Genomic DNA, 23,025 nt, shown 5'->3' with positions numbered 1-23,025 from the left:
AAGATGAGAATTTAATGTCTTGTCAACAGTATGGTCATTAGAGAATGCAGCCCTAGAGTGAATACTCTTTTTGGGCAAAGGATGAGTTAGTTGCTGTTCATAACAAGTCAGAAATTGTTCTGACTGCTGTATAGTGATTGGTGTGTTTGGAGGGTTACCAAGAGACATGAGATACCAAAGGCACATCAAATACCATCCCCTCTTGTGGACACTATCTCTTTTATGTAGGGTACAGGCTCTATTACTTCTCTTCTACTTGACTGAGTGGTTCATCAATGGCAGGTCTAGGACACCTGTACAGGAGAGGCAGGGGAAAGATAGAACACAGGATGTTACACCCATCCTCCTAACTAAAAAGTTTGGGGCCCTGTCTTCCACTGAAACAGAGCCATTGAACCACACTTCTCCATTTGGGAATACTGCTGTCTCCCATGTCAGGGAGAAGCAAGTGCAGAAAGGTAGAGGTAGTTAATTGTTGACAATTCAGACATACATTAAATAATTATAATCCTTAGAGAAATAGCATCAAGGGCTAGGAAAGATCACCTTGTGCACTCAGTGTGTATGTGTGGATGTCCCACTCAGTATGTTGAAGAGGCTCCTCCAGTATCTGTTGAGAGAACAGCACAGGGAATATTAGTGAAAGATCTGAAGAAATATCCCCTACAAGTAAGAGTATTAAAATCGTGGTGATAAACTGCTGGTCATTCACAACAAAGTGGAAGAGCTTTAAGAGCTCCTAAAAAGTAGTGGACCTCACATAATACTAGGTACAAAAAGCTGCCTAAAACACAAACTTAATTGCAGAAATATTTTTGGAGTAAATCTAAGTATACATCAAAATAATGGGCTAATGGGAACTACATATGTTGTATTCATTGCAGTACACAAAATAGTCACATCCTCTGAGGTGGAAACTGAAGATGCATTCAGGATTGTTTGGCCAAGACTCAGTGTCATGGGTGAGGATAACTTATAATTTCTTCTATTTATCAACCAATACTCACCCCCTGATGCAACCAAAAACTTTTGAGGAAACCTCAGCTCACTTGTATGTGTCATCCACAGTCATAATTTCATAACTGGAGGTACATTTCAATCATCCAACAATTGATTGTGATTATTACAGTTTTATAAATTTTGGTCATAACAATACCTCTTGTGAAACAATACTAAAGGCCCTGTATAAAACTTTCCTAGAAGAAATAGTTTTGAAGGCCACTCATGATGGAAATAGATTAAATGGTAACCAATAGACCTGAACTTTTCGGGGATGTCAATGTTGAACATGTGATCAGCAAACATGAGACAGTTGTAGAAACAGAAATTACCAAAGTTTGCACTTTGTAAGATTATGGAAGGCAGCCAATAAGAGGTTCACACTGACTCGAACTCGGGATCTTTGCCTTTTGCGGGCAAGTGCTCTACCAACTGAGCTACCCAAGCATGACTCACGCCCTGTCCTCACGGCCTTACTTCTGCCAGTACCTCATCTCCTACCTTCCAAACTTTACAGAATCTCTCCTGCAAACCTTGCAGAACTAGCACTCCTGAAAGAAAGGATATTGCAGAAACATGGCTTAGCCACAGCCTGGGGGAATCATTACTTTGCTTTAATTTTCATAAAGTTGAAAAAGTGCATGTCAAAAAACAAAAAATCTTTTTATCCTATGACTACTATATTAATGAGCCACAACTGGAAACAGTCAGCTCATACTCATACCTGGATGTGAAATTTGTGAGGCTAGCCATAAGATTCAGTTATAAGTAAATCAAGTGTTAGCTGTGGGTTCATTGGTAGGATACTATGAAAATGCTATCAATCTACAAAGGAGATTGCTTACAAAATGCTCATAAGTCCAGTCCTAAAATATTGCTGAAGCATGTAACTGATTCATCACTTAACACTTCCGGGTTGAGATGCCGTGGTTCATACGTATAACTCTCCCCTGACGTTTCGGCCTTTGACTGAGGAAGGTATCCTCCGAGGAAAATTGGTGAACTGCAACGAGAGCACGAGTGAGTGCCGTATATATAAGCTTATATATACAGTGCTCACTCACGCTCTCGTTGAAGTTCGCCGATTGTCCTCGGAGGATGCCTTCCGCAGTCGAAGGCAAAACATCAGGGGAGAGTTCTATGTATGGACCACAGCATCTCAGCCCAGAAGTGTTAAGTGATGACAGCACCTGCTGTGAAAGCCTTCATTCTATTAATATGTAACTGATTGATACCAAATAGGGCTAACAGGGTATACTGAATGCATGTAAATAACGGCACCATGAACTGTCACAGGTTTTCTGCATCAGAGAATATTGCTCAAGCATGTGTCTGATTCACATCAAATATGACTAATATGGTACAGTGTTACAGTGTACTGAATATACATCAATAAGGCCAGCATAAATGGTTACAGGTTTGAATGAAATTTCTCATATTGATAACTTAGAAGGATTGATGCCATCTATACTGCAGTGTACCAGCGAAGACTAAGGCTCCTGTATTAATCCCCCTAACCAACAAGTTTGAGGAGGTCTCTTCCACTGAAACTGAAACTGAGCCAATGGGACTCACTTCACCTGTTTTGGGGAAACCTGTCCTGTCCATTTTCAGGAGACAAATGCAAAACAGTAGGGGACTATTAATCATCAGCAGTTATCCATTAAGGAAATGACAGCATGAGACAGGGAAGGAAATCATGTGAACTCAGTGTGTGTGCCTGGGGGCCTCATTCAACATGTTGAAGAGGCTATTACAACTGTAGGGTCCCCGTAAATGAGTCAGGTGTACACTACACAGCAGAGGCTGCTACTCAGGTAGCTGACTGTGTGTGGGGCACACACAGTGGGTTTTTACATTAGGTAACTCTGTATACAATCCAGATAACAATAGCTGTAGGAAACCTAGAAGTATTGGTGTAAGATTCAAGGAAATGCCTCCCACAGGTGAGATTAGTAAAATCCTAATGGTTAACTGCTGAAGCATATGCAACAAAGTGCCAGAGTTTGAAGCACTCCTAAAATGCAGTGAACCTTATATAATTCTACGTGCAGGAAGCTGTCTGAAAGCTGAAATTAATAGCAGTGAGATTTTGGGGGAAAATTTGAGTGTATATCAAAAGGATAGGCAAATGTGAAATGGAGCTGGTGTGTTTGTAGCCATAGACAAGAAACTCAAATCCACCTGATAGAAATTGAAGCTGCATGTAAGACTGTTTGGGTAAGACTCAGTGTCAGGGGTGGACACAAAATAATAACTAGATCCTTCTATCACTCACCAGACTCATCTCCTGATGTAACCAAAAACTTTAAAGAAAACCTCAGTTCCCCAATCATACTATAATCACTGGTGGAGACTTATATCATCCAACAATTAATTGGGAAAATTAGAGTTTTGTTAGTCATGGGTGTGATAAGACATCCTGTGAAACATTACTAAATGGCTTTTCTGGAAACTACCCAGAACAGATAGAGATGAATCATAGTCATGGTGAGAATAAATTGGATCTAATGGCAACAAATAGATGTGACCTCTTTGGGGATGTCCACATCGAAACTGGTATCAGTGACCATAATGTAGTTGTGGCAACAATGATTACCAAATTACAAATGGCAACTAAACCAAGCAGAAAGATATACATGTTCAGTAAGCTACCATACAAAAAATATCAGTAGTGTCCTATCTCAATGAAGAGCTTGAAACTTTCAGTGTAGGACAGGAGCATGTAGAAGAACTATGGCTCAAATTTAAAGAACAACTGACCATGCACTGGATAGGTACATACCCAGTAGAACAATTCATAATGCGAAGGACTCTCCATGGTATACAGCCACTGTAAATAAACTTCTAAAGAAACAGAGATTACTGTGCAGAGGGTGTAAAACAAAGCATAGGGATATAGATAGAGAGATGCTGAATGAAACGCATTTGGATGTCAAGAGAGCAATGCGTTATGCCTTCAGTGACTACCGTAGTAGAACATTGTCAAGTGATCTTCCACAGAAACCAAAATTCTGGTCATATGTAAAGGCTGTTAGTGGCATTAGAGTTTGCATCCAGTCCCTAGCAAATGAGACAGGAACTGAAATTGAGGTAGAAAAGCAAAAGCTGAAATGCTTAATTTCATTTTTAAATGCACATTTACAGAGAAAAATCCAGGAGAACTGTTCCATTTTAATCCCCATAGCACTAAACAGATGAATGAATAAGTATTAGTGTCAGTGGTGTTGAGAAACAGCTGAGCAAAGCTCCAGGACCGAATGGAATCCCTACCAGGTTTTATGCTGGACTTGCATCAGAGTTAGTCCCTCTATTAACTACAATCTACCATAGATCTCTTGAACAGAAAATGGTACCCAGTTCTTGGATAAAAGCACAGGTGACACACATCTACAAGAAGGGTAGTAGAATTGATCCACAAATCTACCGCCCAATATCCTTGACATCAGTTTGTTGTAGAATCTTAGAATATATTCTGTGCTAAAATATAATGAGATATCTTGAACAGGATGAGCTCCTCAATGCCAACCAGCTCAGATTCCAAAAACATCAATCATGTGAAACCCATTTCATACTTCTCTCATGTGACATACTGAAAGCTTTTGATCAAGCAGTCAGGTAGGTGCAGTATTTCTCGATTTATGAAAAGCATTTACCTCAGAACCACACCTATGCCTACTGTCAAAAGTAAAACCATATGGAGTATCAAGTGAAATTCGTGACTGGATTTAGGACTTTTTCGTATGGATGACACAGTTCGTAATCTTGGAAGGAGACTCATTGTCAGATGTAGAAGTAACTTCAGGTGTGCCCCAAGGAAGTGTGTGGGGTATTGAATGTATGCAGGGAAGGACAGCAGGAATGGTCACATGGTGTTCCCCTCCCCCCTGTGGTAAAGTCTCATAGAGATACTGAATGAACTGAACTGGCAGATTCTAGAAGATAGACATAAATTTCAAGAACCAATTTTAAATGATGACTCTAAGAACAGACATAGGTGTAGATATAGATGGTCTGCTTGCAACGTTCCAAGGACAAATATTAAGTGAGGATTCTAGAAATATGGTACATACTCTCATACTTCCTCCTGCAGAGATTGCAGGAACAAGATTAGACAAATTATAGCACACAGAGAGCATGTAATCAATCATTCTTTCAGCATTCCATAAGCAAATGGAGTGGGGAGAAACCCAGATATGTAATAAACTGGAAATACCCTGTTCCATATGCTTCACAGTGATCTGCAGCACATAGATATTATTATATCTTTGTGGAAGTATTCCAATGACTAAAAAATTCTGTTCTCTGGGTGGAGAACAAGGTGAGAAGCTCACTACTAAAGTGCATTTATTGCAGATAATTGCTTCATTTAATATGAGCAGGTTTGCTGGTAATAAAAATGTATCACGTAGCCACTTGGAAGTGTCATTTTAGTAATTATCCTGTACTTTACCTATAGGCCTATGACCCCATGTTTACACTGGTTATATCTCACAATTTTCAACTCTGCATCTACAATGAGAACACCAATGAGTGTAAAACAGACTTAAAATCAGCTTTATATTAAAATCTCCACTAAATTTAATAATTCTTTGTTAATACTTTTGGAAGCAGGAGTATCTTTGACAATGTTTTGTGTGTGAAGAGCCATAGTTGTTTGGTAAACTGAAACCTTTTATTTTGCCACACACTCAATTCAACAACCAGAGTTTTATCTTTCTTTTTCATTGTAGTTCACCCTCTTCTGTGAATACTCATACAACGTAAGTTTTGCCCCCATGAACACAGATACAATAGGTTGTGACATTCTGTTCCTTTTTTCTTTCAGGAATCCAGTTAATATTACCTGTTTGATATTATTAAATTCAGAGCATACAAAATGTAAAAATTAAGAAATATTTATATATTCTCATACAACTTACTTTTTTCTGTTCATTAGGAATGGAAAGACCTACAGTGCGTGTCTCATGTACAAGAGTCCAGGAGAAAAGAACGAGACTATCCCATGCATGTATGGCTGGGAATATGATGACTCTTGGTTCTCCCTCACTGCTGCATCTCAAGAAAACTGGGTGTGTGATAAAGCCGTATATGTACATACATCAATTTCAATGGCCCTCTTGTTCTCAACATTTTTTGGAGTGGCATTCTTCTATTTTGGAGACAGGTCAGTAAATCAGTTTTATTACATCATTGTTCACTTCAGTTGGCATTTTAAGAGAATATCTGAATAAATTTACCAACTTCAGAATCTATGATCATTCTTTGGATTAGTGAGTAATTATTAGGAAAGGTTGATTTTGCCTTATGCAACTACTGAGAGATTTTGGCTACAACATGAAAAGCTGTTCGAAGACAATATGCTGATACTCTTGTTCAAGGGTCATGTACACTGAAGAGCCAAAGAAATTTGGTACACCTGCCTAATATCGTGTAGGGCTTCCACGAGCACACAGAAGTGCCGCAACATGATGTGGGTTGGACTTGACTAATGTCTGAGGTAGTGCTTGAGGGAATTGACACCATTAATCCTGCAGGGTTGTCTATAAATCCGTAAGAGTACAAGGAGAGATTAAAAATAGGTCATTATGTGAGATTGGAGTTATTAAGACAGTGAAATTATGTATGTGATGTAATGTAATTACGAAATTATTGTAATAATAATGATGTGATAATATATGAACTTGATATAGCATGTTACACAGAATCTGATACAGCATTGTGTAACATTACTGACCTTGATTACCTCATCCTTCATTTTTATTCAGCATCCAATATATGAACTGACAGATGCTTAATCATTTTTAAAGTAGTCAAATCAACACAATCAAAGTTAATTTTTAATTTATATACATTTATTATCACTGGTTACATTGATGTTGTTTGGCATACAGATAATAAGTTCCATAATGATCATAAAACAGGTCAATAATGTACAAAGATCTCAAGAAGTCTAACTAAAATAAGCAAGAGGCCATGTTTTGATGGAAGGGTCGCATGCTGACACTTGTTCATGGCCCAGCATTGATATCTACAGCAATCTGCAGAAAGGTTGCACTTCTGTCATGTTGAACAATTCTCTTCAGGTGTTGTTGGTCCCATTATTGCAGGATCTTTTTCTGGCTACAGCAATGTCAGAGATTTGATGTTTTACTGGAGTCCTGATATTCCTGATACACTCATGAAATGGTCGTATGGGTAAATTCACACTTCACTGCTACCTCAGAATGCTGTGTCTCATCGCTCATGCACCAACTATAACACCACATTCAAACTCACTTAAATCTTGATAACCTACTGTTGTTGCAGCAGTAACTGATCTAAAAACTGCATCAGACATTTTTTGCTTTGTATAGGCATTGCCAACTGCATCACCGCATTGTGTCTGTTTACATATATCTGTATTTGAATACGTATACCTATAACAGTTTTTTTGGTGCTTCAGTGTGGATGGTAAGGTACTAGGGAAAGAAGAACCACAATTGATCTAGCTAACTGTTGCATGTGAATAAACATATGACTAAGAAATAGCTAGAGACATTAAAAATGCAGGAAAATAAAAAATAAATAAATGTAAATAAAAATTGAAAGGAAATAAGAGATGTGATACTAGCTTCAAAGTGAAATACTGCGGCAGATGACTAGAGTGCAAGTGCTACTGAGATAAAAGAAACTAGAGATTAAAAATAGGTCATTATGTGAGATTGGAGTTATTAAGACAGTGAAATTATGCATGAAAGTACACAATGGTACTGGGTATAATGTTGATGTTCTGAAGAAAGCCCACACATGTTTTAGAAATGTTTCAAGGTATTTGTCACTGTTGAGCCATTATGATGACTAAACAGGTCTTCTTAAAAAATACAAAGATAACCTGAAGGTACCTGCTGTGTTAAATATAATGGAAAGTGAGCAAATTTTAAGACTTTAGTCAAGTATTTTGTTACTAAAATCATGTACTGCATAGAGATTAAAATTAGTAATATACTTCCAACTTTCAAATGAATTATTAAGAAAGAACAAAATGTCTTCATCTAACAAACATTGGGAAATTTTGTTGATCTCCACCATTACCCCTATATCATGCGCCTCTAAGGAAAATGTTAAATAGAACATATTGGTTGGTACCTTGCATAAAGTTGGTGGGAATCATAGAGAAGCGAAATAAATTCTGTAGGAGGTTTTGTGTTCATGTTTATATTTATTTGACATCCATAACACCACAAACTTGATATAGCAAGTTACACATAATCTGATACAGCATTGTGTAACATTACTGACCTCGATTACCTCATCCTTCATTTCTATTCAGCATCTAATAGATGAACTGACAGATACTTAATCATTTTTAAAGTAGTCAAATCAACATAATCAAAATTAATTTTTAATGTATATACATTTATTATCACCGGTTACATTGATGTTGATCAGCATACAGATAATAAATTCCATAATGATCATAAAACAGGTCAATAATGTACAAAGATCTCAAGAAGTCTAACTAAAATAAACATAACGATTTAGAAGAAATATCAAAATGGTGTGAAAAGTGGCAGTTGACCTTAAATAACAAAAATTGCAAGGTCATCCACATGAGTGCTGAAAAGCACACGTTAAACTTCAGTTACACAATAAATCAGTCTAATCTATAAGCCGTAAATTCAACTAAATACCTAAGAATTACAATTACGAACGATTTAAATTGGAAGGAACACATAGAAAATGTTGTGGGGAAGGCTAATCAAAGACTGTGTTTCATTGGCAGGACACTTAGAAAATGTAAGAGACCTACTAAGGAGACTGCCTACACTACGCTTGTCCATCCTCTTTTAGAATACTGTTATACGGTGTGGGATCCTTACCAGATAGGACTGACTGAGTACATCAAAAAAGTTCAGAGAAAGGCAGCATGTTTTGTATTATTGTGAAATATGGGAGAGAGTGTCACAGAAATGATACAGGATTTGGGATGGACATCATTAAAAGAAAGGCGTTTTTCATTGCGACAGGATCTTCTTACGAAATTCCAATCACCAACTTTCTCCTCCTAATGCAAAAATATTTTGTTGACACTGACTTACATAGGGAGGAATGATCACAAAGATAAAATAAGCGAAATCAGAGCCCGTACCGAAAGATATAGGTGTTCATTCTTCCTGCTCACAATACGAGATTGGGAAAATAGAGAATTGTGAAGGTGGTTCAATGAACCCTCTACCAGGCACTTAAATGTGATTTGCAGATTATCCATGTAGATGTAGATGTATTTTAGCAGTAGTAGAATTGCGTGACAGTCAGTTTCAAATGCCAGTTATTTAAATTTTCTCAATAGCGTTTCTTCAAAAGAGCATAACCTTCCCTCCAGGGATTCCCATTTGAGTGCCTGAAACATCTCTGTAATATTTACATGATGTTTGAACCTTTTTTTTTTTTTTTTTTTGGTCATCAGTCTACTGACCGGTTTGATGCGGCCTGCCACGAATTCCTTTCCTGTGCTAACCTCTTCATCTCAGAGTAGCACTTGCAACCTACGTCCTCAATTATTTGCTTGACGTATTCCAATCTCTGTCTTCCTCTACAGTTTTTGCCCTCTACAGCTCCCTCTAGTACCATGGAAGCCATTCCCTCGTGTCTTAGCAGATGTCCTATCATCCTGTTTGTTCTCCTTATCAGTGTTTCCCACGTATTCCTTTCCTCTCCGATTCTGCGTAGAACCTCCTCATTCCTTACCTTATCAGTCCACCTAATTTCCAACATTCGTCTATAGCACCACATCTCAAATGCTTCGATTCTCTTCTGTTCCGGTTTTCCCACAATCCATACAATGCTGTACTCCAGACGTACATCCTCAGAAATTTCTTCCTCAAATTAAGGCCGGTATTTGATATTAGTAGACTTCTCTTGGCCAGAAATGCCTTTTTTGCCATAGCGAGTTTGCTTTTGATGTCCTCCTTGCTCCATCCATCATTGGCTATTTTACTGCCTAGGTAGCAGAATTCCTTAACTTCATTGACTTCGTGACCATCAATCCTGATGTTAAGTTTCTCGCTGTTCTCATTTCTACTACTTCTCATTACCTTCATCTTTCTCCGATTTACTCTCAAACCATACTGTGTACTCATTAGACTGTTCATTCCGTTCAGTAGATCATTTAATTCTTCTTCACTTTCACTCAGGATAGCAATGTCATCAGTGAATCGTATCATTGATATCCTTTCACCTTGTATTTTAATTCCACTCCTGAACCTTTCTTTTATTTCCATCATTGCTTCCTCGATGTACAGATTGAAGAGTAGGGGCGAAAGGCTACAGCCTTGTCTTACACCCTTCTTAATACGAGCACTTCATTCTTGATCGTCCACTCTTATTATTCCCTCTTGGTTGTTGTACATATTGTATATGACCCGTCTCTCCCTATACCTTACCCCTACTTTTTTCACAATCTCGAACAGCTTGCACCATTTTATATTGCCGAATGCTTTTTCCAGGTCGACAAATCCTATGAAAGTGTCTTGATTTTTCTTTAGCCTTGCTTCCATTATTAGCCGTAGCGTCAGAATTGCCTCTCTCATCCCTTTACTTTTCCTAAAGCCAAACTGATCGTCACCTAGCGCATTCTCAATTTTCTTTTCCATTCTTCTGTATATTATTCTTGTAAGCAGCTTCGATGCATGAGCTGTTAAGCTGATTGTGCAATAATTCTCGCACTTGTCAGCTCTTGCCGTCTTCGGAATTGTGTGGATGATGCTTTTCCGAGAGTCAGATGGTATATCGCCAGACTCATATATTCTACACACCAACGTGAATAGTCGTCTTGTTGCCACTTCCCCCAATGATTTTAGAAATTCTGATGGAATGTTATCTATCCCTTCTGCCTTATTTGACTGTAAGTCCTCCAAAGCTCTTTTAAATTCCGATTCTAATACTGGATCCCCTATCTCTTCTAAATCAACTCCTGTTTCTTCTTCTATCACATCAGACAAATGTCCACCCTCATAGAGGCTTTCAATGTATTCTTTCCACCTATCTGCTCTCTCCTCTGCATTTAACAGTGGAATTCCCGTTGCACTCTTAATGTTACCACCGTTGCTTTTAATGTCACCAAAGGTTGTTTTGACTTTCCTGTATGCTGAGTCTGTCCTTCCGACAATCATATCTTTGTCGATGTCTTCACATTTTTCCTGCAGCCATTTCGTCTTAGCTTCCCTGCACTTCCTCTTTATTTCATTCCTCAGCGACTTGTATTTCTGTATTCCTGATTTTCCTGAAACATGTTTGTACTTCCTCCTTTCATCAATCAACTGAAGTATTTCTTCTGTTACCCATGATTTCTTCGCAGCTACCTTCTTTGTACCTATGTTTTCCTTCCCAACTTCTATGATGGCCCTTTTTAGAGATGTCCATTCCTCTTCAACTGTACTGCCTACTGCGCTATTCCTTATTGCTGTATCTATAGCGTTAGAGAACTTCAAACGTATCTCGTCATTTCTTAGTACTTCCGTATCCCACTTCTTTGCGTATTGATTCTTCCTGACTAATGTCTTGAACTTCAGCCTACTCTTCATCACTACTATATTGTGATCTGAGTCTATATCTGCTCCTGGGTACGCCTTACAATCCAGTATCTGATTTCGGAATTACTGTCTGACCATGATGTAATCTAATTGAAATCTTCCCGTATCTCCCGGCCTTTTCCAAGTATACCTCCTCCTCTTGTGATTCTTGAACAGGGTATTCACTATTACTAGCTGAACTTGTTACAGAACTCAATTAGTCTTTCTCCTCTTTCATTTCTTGTCCCAAGCCCATATTCTCCTGTAACCTTTTCTTCTACTCCTTCCCCTACAACTGCATTCCAGTCGCCCATAACTATTAGATTTTCGTCCCCCTTTAAATACTGCATTACCCTTTCAATATCCTCATACACTTTCTCTATCTGTTCATCTTCAGCTTGCGACATCGGCATGTATACCTGAACTATTGTTGTCGGTGTTGGTCTGCTGTCGATTCTGATTAGAACAACCCGGTCACTGAACTATTCACAGTAACACACCCTCTGCCCTACCTTCCTATTCATAACGAATCCTACACCTGTTATACCATTTTCTGCTGCTGTTGATATTACCCGATACTCATCTGACCAGAAATCCTTGTCTTCCTTCCACTTCACTTCACTGTCCCCTACTATATCTAGATTGAGCCTTTGCATTTCCCTTACCTACAGGTAACAAATTTAGCAGCCTGCCTCTGAACTGCTTTGATGTCTTCCTTCAGTTCGACCTGGTATAGATCTCAAACACTTGAGCAGCACCCAAGAATAGGTTGCACCTATGTCCTACATGCAGTCTCCTTAACAGGTGAACCACTCTTTCCTAAAATTGTCCCAATAAACTGAAGTCGACCATTTGCCTTCCCTACCACAGTTCTCTCATGCTTCTTCCATTGCATATTGCTCTGCAACATTATGTCCAGATATTTAAACAACTTGACTGTGAAGCAGGACACTAGTAGTACTGTATCTGAACATTACAGGTTTTTTCTTTCTACTCATCCCCATTAACTTACATTTTTCCACATTTTGAGCTAGCTGCCATTCATCACACAACTAGAAATGTTGTCTAAGTCATCTTGTGTCTTTCCACGGTCACTCAACTTCAGCACCTTACTATATACCACAGCATCATTAGTGAACAACCGCAGATTGCTGTCCACCCTGTCAGTCAAATCATTTATGTGTATAGAAAACATCAGTGGTCCTATCACACTTCTCTGGTGTGTCCCGATGATACCCTTGCCTCTGATGAACACTTGCCACTGAGGACAGCATACTGGGTTCTATTTCTTAAGAAGTCTTCAAGCCATTCTTATATCTGTGAACTTATTCCATATGCTCATACCTTCATTAACAGCCAGCAGTGAGACACGGTGTCAAATGCTTTCTGGAAATATAGAAATATGGGATCTGCCTCTTGACCTTCATCCATAATTTTCAGTATATCATGTGAGAAAAGGGCAAGCTGAGGTTCGCATGAGAGATGCTTTCTAAAACCATGCTGATTCGGGGATATAAGCTTCTCAGCCTGAAGAAAGTTTAATATATTCAGGCTGAGAATATGTTCAAGGATTCAGCAGTAAACTGAAGTTTGGGATACTGTTGTATAATTTTGTGAGTCCATTCTTTTACCATTTGTATATACTGGAGTCACCTGGATTAAGGAACATTTTTTCCATAATTTTGCTGAAATCTCTCAAAACTGACATTGGTCTGTAGTTATTAATGCCATATTTGGCACCCATCTTGTGCAATGTGCTACTTTTGCATCTTTTAAACTATTTGAAAATACACCATCCTTGAATGATGAGCTTAAAAAGTCTGTTAGTGATTCTACAATAATATTTGCACTTGATTTGATTATAACATCTGTTATCTCATCATTATCCAGCAAATATTTATTAGGTAATCCCTTTATAATATTAGGCAGTTCCTCAGATCTTGCTGGATACATGAATAATGCCCTTGTGTGAATTTTTGAGTGTGGATGTGCTCCCTTATAGTCTAGCAGTTTCTCATGATGTGTTATGCTGTGCTATGTTTGAGACAGCAATTGAGGGCACTAACTGCTAATGTGGGGTCAATGAATTATTGCTGTGATTAACAGATCTGGCACCCACTTGTTGTCTAAGAATTTGCTTTACCAAAACAGTGCAACAAAATCTGTGACATACACCAGCATAATACCAGACAAAAATCAAGACCCCCCATGTAATGAACCATATAAAAGCATTATATGTGGTGACACATTACATATTGTCTTGAAGTCAGCCAATGGATATCCAGAATCATCACAGACTTCCCTTTTATTTTTTTAAAATAAAATGTGATGTATAGAATACCAGTGGCAAGACTCAATCACTACCTTCACCAAAGGCAATGACACTAAAGCAGAGTTACTATACACAGTCCTCTGAAATCCCTTCACCAGAGAAGACGCAGTAAATATTCAAGAATTTGAATTGAGAACAGCTGTCAACATGAGCAATTTAGAAAAAGACAACATTGATTAAACAAAGCAACTTGTCACTTAATGAAAGCAAGTCTTCTGAGTTCATATTGTACACAAGTTAGGTACCTTTTAGGGTATGCTGATGAAATAGTGCCATTTTTAGTAATCATAAACCTTGGCTCTGATGAGAAAAGGCCATGGAGACAGTGAAGTTGCGCAGCTCACACCAGTACACAAGAAATGAAGTACAAGTAATCCACTGAATTACATCCCAATCTCATTGAAGTCAATTTGCTGTACAATTTTGGGATGTAGAAAGTGTTCAAACATTATGAAATGCCAGTACCTCAAAGAAAATGATCTATTGACACCTAACCAGTGCAGATTCAGGAAAATATCATTCTCATGAAACACAGCTGGCTCTTTATCTACATGAAGTAATGAGTGCTATTGGCAGCAGACCTCCAATTGATTCCAAATTTCTAGATTTTCAGAAGGCTTTAGGCAACATTTGTCATGGGATGCTTCTATTTCAATTGTGTGCCTATGGACTGTCATATCAGTTCAGTGACTGGATTCATGAATTACTGTCTGGAAGGTCATGGTTGACAGTAATTAAGAGAAGTCATATGGTGGAACAGCAGTGATATCTGGGGTTCCACATGGAAGCCTCATAGGCCCCCTGAAGTTCTTAATCTATGTAAAGGATTTAGGAGTCCATCTGAGCAGCCCACTAAGATTGTTTTCAGATGATACTATTATTTACCATCTAGTAAAGTCATCAGAAGATCAAAATGTGAAGTGATTTAGACAAGGTATCTGTATAGTACAAAAAATGGCAGCTGACCCTAAACAATGAAATTGTAAGGTCCTCTATATGGGTACTAAAAAAAACCTGTTAAATTTTGGTTACACAATAAATTGCTCAAATTTAAAGGTTGTTGATTCAATTAAATACATAGGAATTACAGTTATGAATAAATTAAACTGGAACCATAACATAGAAAATGTTGTGGTGAAGTTGGGCTGAGTTTTATTGGCAGAACATTAGAAGATGCAAAAAGTCTACTAAAGAGACTACCTATACTATGGTTGTCCACCTTCTTCTGGACTATTTCTGTATGAAATGGGATCCTTACCAGATAGGACTGATGGAGGATATCAAAAAATTCAAAGAAGAGTAGCTTATTTTGTATTACAGTGAAAAAAGGGAGAGAGTGTCGCAGATGTGACACATGAGTTGGTGTGACAATCATTAAAACAAACATTTTTCGTTGCAGCTAGATCTTTTCACAGCATTTTAATTACTATCTTTCTCCTCCAAATTCAATAAAATTTTGTTTACTTCAATCAACATCAGAAAAATAAGAGAAAACATAGGGAAAATGACAGAAATCAGAACTCACACTGAAAGATTTAGGTGTTCATTTTTCCCATGTGCTATTCGAGAGCTGAAAGATCAAGAAGTAGTCTGAAGGTGGTTGTATGAACATTCTACCATCCACTGAAGTGTAAATTGCTGAGTAGTAATGCAGATGTAGCTGTAGAAACAATTTTAACTGAAAATCCCCTTTATTTCTTAGAAGTCTTCTATGTATTAATGCAAAATAAGTAGGCAGTTGGGCAGCAGCTATTAGTTAAGAGTTAAATTCAAAAATATTTTCCTCTCATGTTGTCTGTAATCTGCAACAATCTTAGCTTTATTGATAAAGTATGATGTTTATTAATCTTAAGTTAGCTTTAGACACTGAAGGAAAGTCTATGATAGGATGATTAAAACTGGCCCAGAAATTATATATAATGTTTATGTGGAACTGACCCCATTTAATGAAGAGAACTGCCCAATTCAGAAAATGCTGAAAAACCGTATTTAAATGTTCCAGTTAATTGCTGTCAAATTTCTATGCATGCACATATCCTGCATGCTCTGCCCTGAGTATTTTTCTTTGTCATTACATCTGAGTGAGTGAGAGGAGCAGACATATTTAGTGTCCCAACACAAAATAGTGCTCACAATAAAACAACATGTGATCATTGTTGATTGTTATCTCCTTCTTGCTGTGTTGTTGCACTGCATCAGTGCATGGTTGGTAATGTTATTAATAGACTTGGCATTGTTGGTTTAAAGGGTTGCCAGGTGCCTTTCCTTTTGGTGTTGCCACTCCCACCCCATAATCCCCCTGCCCTCAGGATGGAATATGTGTACCCCAACTGTTTGCATGTAGTGTTCATGTATGTGAAAGTGAGTGAAGTTTTTGCAATGTTTGCAAGTAGTGTAACTGGGATGGGACATTGGTATCAGCCCAGTATTCTACTATTGGGATGTGGGCAAACATCTGAAAACTACATTCAGGATGACTAGCACAACAACTTTTATCATGGATCCACCAGGCAGACTCAATATGGAGCCATTGCACCTACCCATGCCAGAAGTGATGCTTTGACATTCATGGCGATCCAGATGCATTTTCATTGTTGAGTGTTATGTGAAGCACATTTCATGAAAAACATGTTTGGAAGTATTTAGCAAGAGTTTAAGACTGGAAGAGTTTTGGCAAAATCTCAAGCAAAGTCTTCAACGCAAAACTTAGTGGCAAAATTCCATGAAAGAGGCTCTGCAGCTAATAAAAACTGGAACTATCTGAAAGAAACTCTGAGCCTCAGAAAATATTTCTCAACTGAAGTCCTATCAAGTTTCAATGTTGTTTATCTGTGCAACTGGGAATTAAGAGATTGCTGTGTGCAAACATTATCAAAAAGGACCTTCATCTGTATCCTTACAAATTTACTGCCATGCATGAGTTAAAGCATCCAGATGAATTTGTGAATGTTGAGTACTGTCAGTGGTTTCTGAGTGAGGTGGAAACAAGACCTTTGGATCCTCAGTTTTTCATGTTCTCATGTGAGGCATGGTTCATCCTGTCAGGTTATCTAAAATTACAGAACTGTGACATTCATTAACAATTGTCAGTCCCACATCAGCATTATTGCAGATGTTTTCTTGGCCAGTTTTATTTTGTCCATACACTGGTACCGTGCACCGTGGAATTTGAATCCACGCCAGACGTCATGGACGTCTAAGACCCATAGAGGTCTCTGCACCATCGCACCGTAAGCTGTGGCGGCGTGTGCCTCCTGGCCCGCTTTTAGTGTGAGGGCACCACAGTGGAACACGTGGTTCCAGTGGCCAATAGCGGCGCCCCCGATAGCATACTTAAGCTCCTGCCTCTCGCTCAGCCAGTCAGTCTAATCTCGCGTATGTCGGTTGCCACCCCGCCTCGCGTTAGACAGCTTACTTCCTTGTTCTGTGTACGAGTGGACATGTTTGTTTCCTTGTGACTCCATTGTTCGATCTTGTTGTATTCATTCTGTCCTTCGTTGGTCATGTCTGTCCTCTCTCGTCATGTTGTTGTTCGTGGGCCTCTCCGTGGGTCCCGCCGCGCTTTCCGTCATTGCTACCCCGCGACCATCCCGGTCACAGTTACAACACATACTGCGTCTGAGTTTAGTTCAGTAACCAAAGGACGTTGTGGACAATTGACAGGCACATAGAAACTTTATTATGTGCTCAGCACCTCCTGTGTTCACTGTTTAGTGACCCAACTTTGTGTATATTTGGCAACATATTTTAAGATGATTGAAAACCATTGATTGTTACACAGACCTTGAGTATTAAAAAAATAAATGTATTGAAGACTCAATTATATTTTATGTCTCCAAATGTATATATGTAAGCTATACACAGGAATTCTAAGTTTTATATATTAATTTGATGAATCAGAAGAAGAGATTCTGGCCAACTTTGAGAATTATTGTTTTAGCAGCACAGGAATCAACATATATCTTTTCCTTGAAGCATGCTATGCAAGACAGGTGCAGGGCAGGATGAGAGGGTGAGCATTTGGTAGCTTGAAATGATAAAATAATAATTAGCTTGGAAAATCACCAGATAATTCAATATGTAGGATACAAGGGCACAGCAGGGGAAGTTGAACAGACTACCAGCTGCTTGGAGGGGCCATCATGACTAAGTTATGGTAGACCAAAGTCCGGAAAACTATGAGCATGAAGGAAGGTTTTTATTGTCAGGTTGGAGGCTGAGGGTAGAGAAAGAGTTCTGGAACAAACACAGTGCTCACATCCTCCAGAACCTCACGTGACCATCTTCTCACACTTTTCATTAGTTTCTCTAGGTGACATTCATAAAGTGAGTGTCCCCAGCTGTCTCTGATCAATATGACCAACTCTTGGCCTGCAACATATGCTGGTTACAGTATGATAGTCATTGGAATGGTCCTATGAACTCATGACAACTACAGACATGGAAAAAAGAAAATGTAATAATTCAAAATCACTAACAAAGCACTCCCGAATTCGGCAAAACAGGTAGCCTTCTGTACAACTCTTCCTCATTCTGCAGGAGTAGTACTTACAATGTTTATAATTTGCATCGGATACTCCCTTGGAAAGATAGGTTGCTCAGATAAGGGACTTACCACCTGTGGGAGGATGAGTGTTGAACAATCTGAAATTTTTGATGTATGAGTGTAAGTTCAAAAAATGTATAATAGGAAAAGTTAGGGGTCACAGCTCATGACAGGGGGCTTGAAGTTCTGCAGCTTGACTGCACACACCAGGCTTTGAAGGCTAGTGGACTGATGAGATGTGGGATGTAGTGGTGAGGCAACTGCTCTAGCGATAGATAGTGGTGTTACCCATTCCTTTGTGTGTACATCAGGTCCATCGAATTGAATGGAGATTATGTTGAAAAATAGGGTTTCATAGCCAGAAGAGTGGCAAACAATATGGTGTATTGGAATCCTGAATAAAACTAACATGGTTTTAGAAAAAAAAGTGTTGTATTATTTACTGAACACCCTTCGTATTAGGAGGGTACACTATATGACATGAGAAACTCTCCATGTGGGCTTGGTGGAGAAATGGCAAAAATATTGAGGTGTAGCTGACAAGGAGATACACTGTATGAGGCAGCAAAGCACTATAAAGCAAAACTAGCATATAGAAGTATATGAAGATAGTAACTTTTCTCGAAAGAACAGATTCCATTGATGACCATGGGGCTTCTCTAGAATAAATGATAGTTAATTGAAACCCTCAGCTGTCAATAGGTGTTAATGATATACATTGAGGGGACAGATGAAAATGTGTGCCTTGACCGGGACTCGAACCCGGAATCTCCTGCTTACATCTCAGACGTTCTATCCATCTAAGCCACCGAGGACACAGATGAATAGTGCGACTGCAGGGACTTATCCCTTGCATGCTTCCCATGAGACCCACATTCCCATCTGTCCACAATCTATATATATAATGTACCTAATAGATTTTTGGCCATCCACTCATTACTCGCACCAACTAAGGTGACGATTCTCGTAAGTGTTCAGGCAACCTGTGTGCATTCGCAAAGATAAAGGTCAATGGCCGGGTAGCCTTTAACTATATATGAAGGTAGTAACTGTTCTCAAAAGAACAGATACCATTGATGACCATACAGCTTCTCTAGAATAAATGATAATTAATTGAAACCCTCAGCTGCCGACAGGTGTTGTTGATATAACTTAATGGGGAAAGCTGAAAATGTGTGCCTCAACTCAGATTCGAACCCGGGATCTCCTGCTTACATGGCAGATGCTCTATCCATCTGAGCCACCGGGGACACAGATGATAAGCACAACTGCAGGGACTTATCCCTTGCAAGCTTCCTGTGAGACCCACATATAAACATAGTTAAAAGGCTACCCGGTCATTGATCTTCATCTGTGCGAATGCGCACAGGTTGCCTGAACTCTTATGACAATCGTCACCTTAGTTGGCGTGAGTAATGAGTGGATGGGCAAATATCTATTAGGTACATTACGTATGTAGATTGTGGACAATTGGGAATGTGGATCTCATGGGAAATGCGCAAGGGATAAGTCCCTGCAGTCGCGTTATTCATCTGTGCCCTCAGTGGCTCAGATGGATAGAGCATCTGTGACGTAAGCAGGAGATTCCGGGTTTGAGTCCGGGTTGAGGCACACATTTTCAGCTGTTCCCATTGAGGTATATCAACAACACCTGTCAGCTGCTGAGTGTTTCAATTAATCATCATTTAGCATATAGAAGCTCCTGTTTGGTCCATCTCCAAAACAACAACAAAGAAAGCATTCAACAGCTACAATTGCATATACAAAGCATAAGACACTGAACATAAAGTAATACACAAAAAATACATAAAGAAGTGATGGAGTGAGAATAGTGAGGCATAAAGGCATTTCATGGTGTATTACTTACTTATTGCTGAAGGGGTGACCCTAGATAATTATTTTTGCATTTACTTACTGGAGGTCATTAATAGTTCAAAACAATTAAAATTATCACACTCAGTTTCATGATTATAAGGTATAGGGATCTGTGACTGTAAGTGGTAACTGTGTGGCGCTGGAGGCTGGAGATTTCTCCTCTTTCAAACACCATTCTCAGCACTGGAGCACTGGGTTTTACTGGCAGTGAGTCCACTGGAACCACCAATGGAGGCAGTACTACTTATCCGTGATGGGGCTTCAATCTACAAAAATGCACAATCAAGTGCAATCTGCCAACTGTAGTTCATCATTGACCGGGGATTTCAACCACATAATTTGGTAAGGCCCTTTGTAAAGGGGCAGAACTGTTTTGTTTTCTCCTTTTTGAACACTGGGATTTGCAATAAGACACAGTCAATCTATTGTTAGGCCAGTAACATTGCACCTTTTTTACTTCTTCACACCTGTATAGTAGTGGCCTTTAGATCACTCTGCTGTACTCTTCACTAGAACATTTTAAGTTGTCAGTCTAAACCCTTCACCTCCACTCAAATCAACATCTGGTGGCAATTTATCTAACTCATAGGGGAAAACTCATTTGGCATCCATACACCACCACTTAGGGTGTGTGCCCCATGGACTCAACTACTGTTGTAATCAGACAGGATCTGTTGCAAATATTGGTTCCAATTGTCATACAGCTGTGCTGTGCCTGGGTCTACTGCATCCCCAATCAATGACAACAAGCACACAGTCTCATTGGACTGACACCCATTCTGTGCAGTTGCAGGGAAGGATGAGAGAGACAGCATCGAATAGGGGTAACTTCAAATGACAATGGGAGAACTGATTAGGCAAAAGCATGGTGTAATTCAGTATACAATATACAAGGGACACACCTCGGGAAGGCAAACGGGCCACATGCTGCTTGGAGGGGCCACCATGGCTAAGTTAGGGCAGGACCGAAGTCCAGAATACTAGGGCATGAAGGAAAGTTGTGTGTTGTCAGGTCAGAGGCTGAGGGCAGAGAGAGTGCCTTTTGGAAACAATGCTGTTCTCACATGCCTGAGAACCTCACACGAGCATCTTCTCACACTTTCTATTGGTCACTTTAGACAATGTTTGTAAAGCTTGCTTCACCAGCTGTCTCTAACTGGTATGAACAACTCTTTGAAATATGTTAAATTCCCTCTGGTGATTGAATTTAATTCAATTTGGCAATTATGATGCTCATCAGAATAAGAGCAGTCATAATCAACAGTTCTTCAGCTAATTATTTCTGAACTGTGCATACATCAGTTTAACCAAAGAAAAAATATTGGCTGAAACCCTAAACTGCAAAGTAATTTACAAACTGACAGACAAAGTAGGTGGAGACTAACAGGAAATGGAACTTGTATTCAAAGGGTGTGTGACTGAATGACAACACATACCTACATTCTGGTGCTGCGTACTTGAAGTTGAGACACACGTACAGGGCCTGTTAACCTTACTTGTCCTTACCTATTATGCTGTTGTCCATACACTGCACTTCCATATGTGAAATCTGCCCACACTTTACTTTAACACAACACTCTGGGAGAGGTTGGTACACTTTTAAAGAAAGAATAAACTAATGCAGTAAAATTGTAATAAATTGTTGAGATGCTGTGTCTGCCGGTTTGCATGATGTACATGTGTTGCAGTTATTATGCAACGTTACAAGTATGCTCATCAGAATTCACAGAGCTTACGCAACTGAAAACTACTCCCCATTGCAAATCCAGTCTTACACCTCCAATGAAGTAATTAATCAAGATTAAATACCACCATAGCACTCTCTGCCACGTAGGACTTAGAAACAAAACACCAGAATAGCTTTGGATCCAAGACACAAAGTAATCTAAACCCACATTCAAAATAGAAAGCCATCATAACAATCTGTTAACAATCCTAACATAGTATACAAAGGTAACTAACATTGCTCAACTTACCAAAAGTAGTTTAAATGAAAACATATTACATGACATAAACTTTGTACACTACAGTACCTCATCTACCAAGAGGACTGTATCAACTTCCCCTCACCAATTTCATTTATATTGTTGCAGAAAAAGCTGAGGAGCCTTGTGGTGTAGTGGTTATGAAACTGAAGTGTTGTATGGAGGGATGTGAGTTCAAAACTCACCTGGACTGTACAGTTTTAATTTCTATATTTGATTCGAATACATTCTAGAAGTATCCACAAATGTCAAGCATCATTGTACTGGAATGTTCTGTAGCTGTATATATACTGTATGTGGTCTGGCCAGAGGCAGTTAGCTCCATGCTCTTGTATGTGCAAGTGCTGAATAAACCTTAATTAAGTGAAGTTAGTGTTCGTCATTCATCTACTTACACCTTCTACGTGACATTATTCTGGTGAAGGTGCAGGGGAATTGGACCTTGTGGTAGCGCACATTATATATGACACAGAGGCTCTCCTCAGGCCATGACAGAGCCGTCATTTACGTGGCAAGAAACCCGAGTTCGAGCCATATTCAACAGATCACAATCTATCGCAGACAGATGAAGAAGAGGACATTACAATGACAGCAACTGTGTGCCACCACATGAGACAGCCTTCCAGGTTCTCTGGATCCAAACAAGTGGGTGAAGGTATATGAGCATATATCCAAATTTAACAAATGGGATGACACCGTGTGTTTGGCTAACATATTTTTCTCCTTGGAGGGCAC

At 39.1% G+C, this 23,025-nt stretch overlaps 1 protein-coding gene across 2 annotated transcripts in view; it reads left to right on the top strand.

Annotated features, from left to right (window-relative positions):
* Positions 1-23,025, top strand: part of LOC126471527 (solute carrier family 22 member 7-like) — a 211,014-nt gene that overhangs the window by 50,251 nt on the left and 137,738 nt on the right. For both annotated transcript variants that reach the window (XM_050099753.1, XM_050099752.1), the window contains exon 3: positions 5,939-6,166. In XM_050099753.1, coding sequence (XP_049955710.1) covers positions 5,939-6,166 — 228 coding nt within the window. The remainder of the gene's footprint in view (positions 1-5,938; positions 6,167-23,025) is intronic.

Source organism: Schistocerca serialis, chromosome 3 (genome assembly GCF_023864345.2).
Source record: "Schistocerca serialis cubense isolate TAMUIC-IGC-003099 chromosome 3, iqSchSeri2.2, whole genome shotgun sequence".
Classification (NCBI taxonomy): domain Eukaryota; kingdom Metazoa; phylum Arthropoda; class Insecta; order Orthoptera; family Acrididae; genus Schistocerca; species Schistocerca serialis.
Note: the sequence above shows the minus strand (reverse complement) of the source record. Positions and strands in the feature narration are given on the sequence as shown.